At 37.3% G+C, this 10,840-nt stretch overlaps 1 protein-coding gene across 2 annotated transcripts; it reads left to right on the top strand.

Moving 5' to 3' along the window:
• The first annotated feature begins 97 nt into the window (after nt 1-97).
• On the top strand, nt 98-10,451 carry LOC127426193 (vacuolar fusion protein MON1 homolog B-like). Of its 2 annotated transcripts, none has more exons than XM_051672838.1 (7): nt 98-515; nt 619-722; nt 1,502-2,104; nt 4,382-5,174; nt 7,351-7,498; nt 9,168-9,342; nt 9,433-10,451. In XM_051672838.1, the coding sequence occupies exons 2-7, from the start codon at nt 635-637 to the stop codon at nt 9,441-9,443; spliced, it is 1,818 nt and encodes a 605-aa protein (XP_051528798.1). In that variant the 5' UTR covers nt 98-515; nt 619-634; the 3' UTR covers nt 9,444-10,451. The 2 variants fall into 2 exon arrangements, with proteins under 2 accessions (XP_051528798.1, XP_051528797.1); XM_051672837.1 differs by having other exon boundaries at nt 614-722.
• The last annotated feature ends 389 nt before the right edge of the window (nt 10,452-10,840 follow it).

Genomic DNA, 10,840 nt, shown 5'->3' with positions numbered 1-10,840 from the left:
ATATAAAGAATACTTCAAAAATATAATCAAATCCCATATTTAAATTGCAGTCTTTTATTTTGAAATGTGTTAACCGGAAGTTGTTGCCGTGGTTATTTATTTTGCAGTGTTTTAACGTCAAGCTTCCTGAAGCACCGGCGGCTGAGTCAGTTTCGTGAAGCGAAAACGAAAGATGTTTTTTGTTTTTAATAATCGTTAATTTATTATATCGGACATGAATGTGATAATGACGAAGAGTGAATCAGTTCACGAGAGGAGTCGGTTATCGGACGAGATAATGAGGTTTTTCCATAAATAATGTAGACGAGCTCAAGTTACTGTTTTGTAATCTCGAGCTCTATAATTTAAACCAGTTCTTGTTATTTGACTCATTTTGAAATATAGTTTGTCATATTTATGAAACTGTTTACTGTTGAGGCCGTGCGTGACAGTGTTCAAACTCCACGGACTGCAGATATGGGATAACACAGCAGTAATCAGATTTAACGGGTTTATACTCCACTGTTTCAGACTTGGTACGAACCATCATTCAGTTGCTTTACTGATATATTTGCAATTGATTGGGCTGTATAAGATGAAATGAAAGTAATACATGTCACTTTCCTTTCATAAGTTCAGTTGTTTGTATGTTGACATGGATCAGAACAGTCAAGAGACTCGGAACATGGAGGAGGTGAAGATAAGTGAGCCATCGATCCTTCCACAATATCTTGATCAGACGGGTAATTATTTTGAGTGGTGTGGTTTTAAATGGTTAGTTCATCCAAAACGCCTCAGTCACCATTCACTTTCATTGAAATGGAAAAAGGTGCAACTGATGCTGTCAGTGCTTAAAGGGATAGTTCACCCAAAAATGAAAATATCTCATCATTTACTCACTCTCATGCCATCCCAGATGTGTATGACTTACTTTCTTCTGCAAGTCAGAAACAAAGATTTTTAGAAGAATATGTCAGCTCTGTAGGTCCATACATTCATAAGTGAATGGTAGCCAAAACTTTGAAGCTCTAAAAAGCACATAAAGTCAGCATAAAATACTCCAGTGGTTAAATCCATGTCTTCAGAAGTGATATGATAGGTGATAAAAAAAGGACTTAAATATTGATCTGTTTCTCAACTACACCTATCATATCACTTCTGAAAAGATGCAGTTAACCACTGGAGTTGTAGAGATTACTTTTATGCTGCCTTTATGTGGTTTTTGGACCTTAAAAATCCTGGCCAGCATTCACATATTAATGGCTCTACAGAGATAAAATATTCTTCTAGAAATCTTTGTGTTCAGCACAAGAAAGAAAGTCATACAACTCTGGGATAGCATGAGGGTGAGTAAATGATGAATTAATTTTCATTTTTGGGGAACTATTCCTTTAAAGCACTTTGCTTACTAGTTGAATCCGGCAGCTTAATATTCTGAGGAATATACTGAACAAACTGGTGTTACCCTGGATTTATGCGACAGCTTAGTCTTTCACTTGCTTTGTTTCCACTTGCTTTACAGATGTTGAATATTCGGACAGTGATCTCCCATCAGATAACCACACAGACTTTATCACAGAGGGTAACCATTGTGTGAATGAAGCTCACAGGATGCCTTCAGACCCAGAGGGGCTCTTGGAGCCAGAGTCAGCAGATCCTACATCAGAGGAGAGCACTCAACCACGAGAACATTTAACAGATTTTCAGAAGCTACACATTGTTGATTATGACAGGTCTTTGGGTGCTGGTGGTTCAGAGACTGATTCTGGCAAAGCATCAGAGGACTCTGCCTTAGTGGACAATGGGCATGATGACGCGGGCGAGTTTGTTGTAACTGTGTTAGCCCGGGCTAAGGTGGAGGAGCAGGGAATGGGGATGAAAGGGGCCTCATCGTCTCTGCCAGAGACCGGTACACCTCTGGGACCTCCCTCGCACAGGAACGAGGATGTGACAGCGGATAGTTGGAGACAGCACAGGAAGCATGTGTTCGTGCTGAGTGAGGCTGGGAAGCCCATCTACTCTCGATATGGCAGCGAGGAGGCCCTGTCTTCCACCATGGGTGTAATGATGGCTCTTGTTTCCTTCGTTCAGAGTGGAGATAATATAATTCGCTCAGTTTATTCGGGTAAGTTCCTTCTGACATACAGATGTGTATTTAGTTGAATGATTAGGCTCAAATAGTTCATATGAAAAGACTGGCTTAAAAACCTTATGTAGCTTTTAGTCCATGTTTGTTAGCTTGGAGGCCATCTATGTGCTGGTGTACTCCTAAATTTGGCAAAATGAGCTTCTAAACAGACATAATATGCATTTAGAGTCTCTTCTAGGTAAACTGAACAAAACTTTTAATGTCTAAACTTGGACTCAGGGGTGTATACACATTTTGTCTAATAAGATGCTCTCTAGCAAATCATTGTTTATGGCTGTGTCGTAAATTAAAAGTTAGTGGCTGTAGTGTCATTAAGTATAACCTTAACCAGAGATCCCTGGCTATAATTTTTAAATAATTGTTTACTGGTGAAACAAATACATAAATGATGATGAAAGACAAAATATTAAATGCCATGGACCAAAACAAGAAAAACTAGCTTCATGCCATGTGACCCACATTTGGTTTTTGACCACTGAAAATGTCTAAAAGTGTCGTATGGATTACATATATGCTGCATTTATGTGATTTTTGGAGCTTGATAGGTCTGGTCACCATTCACTTGCATTGTACCTACAGAGCTGAGATATTCTTCTAAAAATCTTCATCTGTGTTCTACAGAAGAAAGTAAGTCACATCTGGGATAGCACGAAAGTGTAAATGATGAGAGAATTTTTATTTTTGGGTGAATTTTCGCATGGAGCCACACTGAGAGCCCCATATCTCTGGCATTTAAATATGCAGGGCCTTAAAAATTAAAATGAAATAAAAGAAAGTTTGTTGTGAACCAGAATCTGAAAGGATATTATGACATCTTTAACTCATCTGGAGTTACAGGAACTCCCAACTTTGGAAAAACAACCCCCCAAAAAAGTGTTTTTTCTCATTTATGGACTCTCACCATTGGCATTAAATGTAACGTGGTGCTGAAGTCAATTGATTTTAGTAATAGACCTACCTATCTCTTTGTTAAAATGAAATATTGACATTGGACCTTTCAAAGTTTTTTTTTTTTTTTTTTTTTTTACGTGTATTTTTGCTCCAAAATCATAGGCAAAAATGTCATTTTGGCCTCCCCTCTACAAAATAATGGATTACTCTGTAAATATTGGTCCGTGGCATTTAACATTTTTGCTTTCGTCATCATTTGTTTTTCTTTCTTCAGGAAAAGTATTAAGCTAACAAAATCTCAAATTTCTGCTAGGGTCTTTTCTGAAATTTGGTTGATTTGACATGGAATAACCCTGTATCAAAAAATGTCCTGTTGCAAAAGAAAATATGTCAATACAGGAATGAAAACTGCGCTCGTCAAGCGATTTCATGGGGGTCTTTAAATTGTTTAATTTAATTTCACTCAGTTTATAATATTGTGTGGTTTTTACCAAGAACTGATTTTATGTCAAAAGAAGCAGTGTGTTAGATAAGACATTTAAAATGTTTTTTTTTTCTTTTTTTTTTTTTTTGTAAATCCTTTAACCTAATTTGTTTAAAGAAATAAGTTTAAATAGTCTTACTTAAAGGTGCGCTCAGTAATTTTTTGAAGTATGTTGAAGTGGCTTACATTGGATTACTCTGACACCAAGTGGTCTGGATGCTGCATCATTCAAACACAGTAGTTTTCAGTTACCAGTGCCATTGTAGAAATTCACTATGCACAGTAAACCAAGATCCATGAATGAAAATGTCCAACAACAGGGCAGTTACTGAGATTAAGCAAGTAGTATTTGGCTGGTCATGTGATGCTAACATGGCTGCCCCCATGAGGCGCCCCTGCGCCATGTAGAATAAAAGAGCTTTTATAAGGTTACTGATATGACTGAACTCTTCATCTCACATGAATAGTCATGATTTTATACATATGTTTCAAAATTACTATTAATTTCTTTAGAAGTAAAACTTTTTAAATAAGGAAAACGTAGACTCTCTCTTCACTTCTGGTTTCTTTACAGTAATGTGAAAAAAATATTTATATCCTTATAATGCAATTTTTTTAATTGTAAAGTAGTAATTGTATTATAATATTTTTTTTACTTAATAAGAATCTAAAGGTAATCACCATTGAAAATAACAACTCAATTGTAAAATGGCTGGAAGCATTGCGCTAATGAGAATTTGGGGGAAGATTTGCTTAAATGGAGTGAAGTGTGTCAGATAAGACAAATCTGTCATTTGTAAATCCTTTGAATAAATTTGTTTGAACAAATAATATAGTTCAGCTGGTTTCTTCACCTCTGTTCACTTGCTTTCTTGTAGATGAGCACACGGTTGTGTTCATGCAAAGAGGTCCTCTGGTGCTAGTGTCCGTCTCCTGCAGCCGCCAATCAGAGCAGCAGCTCCGTCACGAGCTGCTCTACGTCTACAACCAGATCATCAGCATGCTCACGCAGGCCAGCATCAGCCGCATCTTCGAGCACAAGAAGAACTATGACCTGCGCCGCCTACTGGCCGGCTCGGAGAAGATTCTCGACGGTCTTCTGAACCTCGTAGACTCTGACCCCAGCTTCTTACTCTCTGCTGTGCACTGTCTCCCCCTGGCCTCATCTCTCAGGGACTCCCTCAGCCAGATCCTCCAAAAGGCCATCACTCCCAACCTGGTCTTCTCCATCCTCATAGCCAAGAACCAGCTGGTCACAATAGTCCAAGAGAAGATGGTTATTGAAGATGCCAGACTGGATCCTGCTGACCTACACCTTCTGCTTAACCTCATCGGGGCCTCGTCCGCCTTTCAGGCTGGGGAGATCTGGACGCCCATCTGTCTGCCCAGTTTTAACCCTGACTGTTACTTTTATGCATACATCTCCTATCTGGACCCTCCAGAATGTACTGTGTGTCTGGTTCTTCTCTCCACTGATAAAGAGGCATTTTATTCGGTGGCTGAGTGTAAGAGGAAGATCGAGGAGGCCATGCAAGCGCATAATGCGCTGATCTCCATTGCGAAAGCTCACTCGTACAGTGTTACTCAGGTGGGAGTGTCTGATCTCAGGCATTTCATGTACAAGCCCTTTGATGTGCCAGACAACCATCGCCAACTAACACAGTTCACCAGGTAAAGCATTTGATAATTTATAAGGGTTAATCTCGCAGCCAGTCAAGAACGCTTCACCTCCAAAACAAAAGAAAGTGATAAATTCAAGTATGTTATTTCTGCGGCACTAGCGCCATCAAACGGAATTGCAAAAATAAACATTGTTTTCAAAGCAGCTTTCTGAATACGCCCCACTTCTGCCGTTTATCAACAAACCGATAGCCCCACCCCCAACTTACACCGAGTCAATGTTATTGTCTCTCTTGAGACAGGTCTCTCATAACAAACATAGGAATTTTCATAGCGCCACAGAAACACAGTGTTTACAGTTTTTGAGAAAATGAACATATGAATGGCTTACTAATAGTTGCCTCTGCATATTAAACTGGTATAGAAGAAAATATTTTAACCAAAAAAGTTACATCAGCTTGAAAGAAAATGAAGTCTATTTTTAAGACCATTAAGATTTGTTGCATTGTGACATTGTGGATTTCATGACCCCAGTTAATAAAAAAAATAATTCTAGTTACAGTAATGTGGAAATATTTAGTTGTACTACCTTATGCTGATTTAAAAAGAAAAACACACACACACACACATTGCATTACTACAGAGCCCTTTAGATGACAGGGTGGGATTTTTTCCTAAAATAGTTTTGCGTGCCCTCACAATAAGTTTTGAATTCTCTTGCAATAAATGTACCATGGTTTTACTACAGTAACCATATTTTTAACATGATATTCGTTGTGAAACCATAATGATAATACAGGAAAATGAAAACAAGGGTAATAAAAATCATAATTTTGTATTGGTTTTACTATACAAATACCATAATTAAATGATGGTTGCTGTAGTAAAAACATGGCTTTACTTTGTGTAACATGACAGTTCCAGTTTTGGAGGAAACATGGTTTTACTATTGTAATATTGTAGGCTGAAGTAACCACAGTTTTTTGGCGTAATAGTAATATTGTAATAACCATGAAAAGTGACCAGGTTTTTTGGAGCAAACCATGACTTTAATACAGTGTAAAATATCCATATACAGTAGTAACCATGGTTAATCTTCTGGTTACTATGGTTTTACCTTGGTATTTGTAGTAAAACTTAAAAAAAAAAAAGATTTTTACTACTGTAGTTTTCATTTTCATGTATTATTACTATGATTTTACTACTAATATCAAGGTTAAAATATTGTTACTGTAGTAAAAACATGGTCAATTTATTGTGAGGGAACACAAACAATTGCGAGGGAACGTAAACCATTCCAAGGGCATGCAAAACTATTGTGAGGGCATGTAAAACGCATTGGCGGGGAATGCAAAACATTTTGCGGGGAACGCAAAACTTATTGCGAGGGAACACAAACTATGACGAAAGATTGTGACCTGGACATTTTTTTATGAGATTTACAGATTTTATTTTAGCCATAAATATTGCCTTAAATTTTGTAACTATTTCGTCATGTCATATTAATTCATTTTACTCTTATTTTAGTTGACAAAAATAAAAATAGTAATATTTTCGTCAACTGTATGTTTTAATTAGGACCGATTAATTATCGCCATGATGCATCTTTTTTGTCAAGTGTTCGCTATTGTGGACAAAATCAAAAAACCCTTTTCGTCAGTAATTTCGTTGTCTAGATAAACACTGCTATAAAGGCAGCCCAGATCACATTTTTGGGGTGTTTTGCTTGTTGTGAACACCTTTGTGATTATACACACAAAATATGTACGTGCTTTGATGTTTTACTTGGGGTTTCAATTTGCAAGTGTTTTTTTTTCGTACTCTATATTCATGCAAAATTGTGCAGCCTTTCTGTTAGCCGAAGCACTTGAGTCAAGTGCATAATATTGACTTCTCGACACCATGAAGAACACACTTAAACTGCCTTTGAAAAGTATCTGAGAGCTTACAATGTATGCTGTAGACACGGTCTCTCATATTTCTCAAATTAATTTTACTGGAGAACTGAAAGAAATTGAAAGCATGTTTTCTTAATTTATCCTATTATATCATGAGACGCAGATTGAAAAGGGTTTTATTGAGAGCACTCTGCTTGTCATGAGATTGTGCGCTAAAATAAAGCACCACTAATATACTTCTTAAAAATATTGAGAATGACAGACAAATGCACCTTTGTTTTTTCACTCCTTCCGTGCCTCATGGGTTTATTGTATTTGTGCCTGTGCAGCCCTGAAATTGAAGCCCCTTACAGCAGTGAAGAGGAGAGAATGAGACTCTTGGACCTGTATAGAGACCTGCACGGCCGTATCCACAGTACCTCACGCCCCCTGAAGCTCATCTACCACGTGGCTGAACGTGAGACTCTGCTGGCTTGGGTATGTGAGCAGTAAATGCTGTCACACATATCTGTTCTTAGTCCTCTGAGAGCAAAACATGTTGATGTTGTTATTTCTAGCTCACTAGCATGGCAGTTTCACCGGGTCTCTGCATAGACCTTGAGAGATCGAGTTACCTTCAAAACCTCTGAGCTGCAGTGGCAGTTAAAATTTGCAAATGCAGATTATGCAAATGAGTATTGTGACCTTGCACCAGGTAGTCACTATGTGATTGAATATTTAGTGGTGTCCTAGTGCTAACACACTCTGGATAATTACAAGTTGCCTGAAGCAAGTTAAAGATCATGTTTGTAGCTTTTTAATTAAAATCTCATATCCCAGCTTAAATATGCAAAGACAACTATAAGTAAGCTATTTGTAGGTTGATTACGCTGAAAAGTGTAACACTGTGGCTCTGATGGTTTCAGCTTTGCTCTAATAGTTTGAGTATCCGCTATCACAGCAGTGCTGTGAGTTTAGAGTGGGACCATCTGTTTTGTCCGACCAATTAAAGACAGGGGCAGTGTTTGGGAAATATGTGTGAAAACAGTAATTCTTTTTTCATTTCTGTTCAGTAACGCTTGTACAGGGATTTCAAGGAAATTTCAGGGTATTTTATTGTGAGTTCCAGGCCTGGAAATGTTCTGGACATTATAAAAATTGTAATAAGTCGTGGAAATTCCAACAGTCGAATCGGGGAGACCAGGGCTAGTTGTCACGTTTTACTCCAGTAAATATTCCTCAGGGTATGGAGGTGTAGATCTTGTTTTGGTGGTTGTGATGGGGGGTGATGGGGAACGTGTTTCCCCTCCAATGTTCATATGAAATTTACCCCACTGGTTTAATGGCTGGTTCCATTGTGACAACTTACCCCATATAGTGTGACAACGTGCCCCACTGTTGGGATAAGTTGTCACAATGGAACCTGCCATTAAACTAGTGGCGTAAGTTTCATATGAACATTGGAGGGGGTACACGTTCCCCGTCACCTTCCATCACAACAACCAAAACAAGAGCTACACCTCTTTACATCTACGCCTTCATTAAACGGCCTATAGTGACCTAATGTTGTTTTGAGCTCAGAGAAATAAAATACACAATTAGATGAGCTTCTCATTTGTTATGAATCAAATGGCAGGAGCTATGTAATCTCATATGTAGATGGTCTTAAAAGTCTTCCTAATGATATATGTGGTGGTGGTGTAGTGGACTAAAGCACTGAACTGGTAAGTGGAAGGTTGTTGGTTCAATCCCCACAGCCACCACCATTGTGTCCTTGAGCAAGGCACTTAACTCCAGGTTGCTCCAGTGGAATTGTCCCTGTAATAAGGGCACTGTAAGTCGCTTTGGATAAAAGCGTCAGCCAAATGCATAAATGTAAATGTATTTCAGGGAATGATACCGCATTTTAACATTTGATACTAAATCTTATTGTTACTGAGATATAGCCCTTGTGACAACTTATCTAGCCCAAGTCTCCCATAAGACTTAACTGCAAAATATTTCATCGGCTAGAGTTGTTCATGAATGTTATCTCTATAAAACGATTTCTATTTTTTTTTAATAGAAATGATGAATGACTGGAAACGTCATGGAAATGTATTGATCAAATGCTGTTGAAACCCTGGTAAGTGGCACTGAAATTACACAATTCAATTTCTCATCACAGGTCACAAGCAAATTTGAGTTGTACACCTGCTTCAGCCCGCTTGTCACAAAAACCTGTGCCATCAATGCCATCACCAAACTGCTGCGCTGGATTAAGAAAGAGGAGGATCGTCTCTTTATTCGTTACCCTCCGAAGTACTCCACCACCCCCAACCCCAGCAAAAGCTCTAAAGGAGGTAAGAGCAGAATGGTTTCCTGTTATTCTGTAAACGCTTATTCACAAGATTCCTTCCATCTACTGAGCATCTACATTGATTTTGTTTTAGATGCACACTGATAGACGGACCCACCTGCGATCTGACCTCTAAACTGGCTGCAGTCTCTGCATTTACACTTAACAAACTCTGTAAACACTCAGTTTAGTAGTACAGTGGAGTTCAGTTAACCAAATTATCCTAATCCACAGTGTGTACATAATTTGATATGTACCGCTGCCTTTTTTTGTTTTTTGTTTTGACTGTTTGACAGACCTGGACTGGATCGCTTGTGATTTTATACATTGTAGAAAAAAATACCACTAAAGAAAATAAGGATTTTTCTTTCTCCGGTCTTACACAACACAGTTGGTGGCATTGACCTTGTGAGCTATCATTGATTGTTTTATTTCATCATAAAATAATTTTTTAGTTGTTTAATTACATAGATTAGTAAATGTTTGTTATGCTTTGAAATGAAATGTTTATTGAATTGGTCTCCCTGTCAAAATCAAGAGACGAGCTATTTGTAATGGCTTGAACAGTTCCTCTGATTATGTCTTAAAGCATGGGTAGGCCGTGCAAACTTTCACATTGCACCCTTATCAGTTGTTCATATGTACTTTGTGATGTATTCTTTTGGAGGTTTCTCTTATGTGGCTTTGTATTTGAAACCAAACAGACCAAACCTTGCTCCATTTGAATAAAAACCTCAACATTTTGACAAGCTGCAATATGTCAGTACACTTTAAAGAGGATGAATTAGTACATTCTTTTATCGCAGAATAACTATTATTCTTTGTCTTTGGTTTCCTTTTCGACTTGTCGGTCGATTTTGACATTTACTTTTCTGGCATGTGCAAACTATTATGACGTTATCATATAATAAGATCAGGACACTATAATATCTGAGTTTTAAACCACTGGACATAATAGTAATGATGTGCAATGTAAAATATTTGGAGACATTTATTATTGCAATTTTCTCAAGGTTTTTTTTTTTTTCTTTCTAGAAAATGGATCTGTTCAAAACTATTTTATTTAGAGGAATAATATATTGGTGCTGTAATAAATCTATGAGGTTGCTCAAATTATATCTTGTATTTATGTTATTTACTAGCTTAAAGTCTGTGTAGTGCGACATATATGTAAAAATTTCAGTATTGCTCAAGTAGTTTCATCTTATCAACAGGCTTGTGATTAAAGCCTGTTTTCATGATTAAATATGTTTTTCAGACAATTTTCAGTTTAATTTCATAATATTTGTCTGATGAAAATGTCCTTTAAATTTAGTCAGTTTCATCATGTCATTCATTTTAGTCAATTTTACTCTGATTAAAACAGAATATAATTTTAGTTGTCAAAAATAACATTTTTAGTTTACAATAATGCGCAAAAAGACCAAAACATTTATCTGTAACAGACCAAATTTTAACCAAACACTCATATTTTGAAAAACGTATGAACTACTTGAACATCT

Source organism: Myxocyprinus asiaticus, chromosome 35 (genome assembly GCF_019703515.2).
Source record: "Myxocyprinus asiaticus isolate MX2 ecotype Aquarium Trade chromosome 35, UBuf_Myxa_2, whole genome shotgun sequence".
In the NCBI taxonomy this organism is placed as follows: Eukaryota; Metazoa; Chordata; class Actinopteri; order Cypriniformes; family Catostomidae; genus Myxocyprinus; species Myxocyprinus asiaticus.
This window is presented reverse-complemented; position numbering and strand designations above follow the sequence as displayed.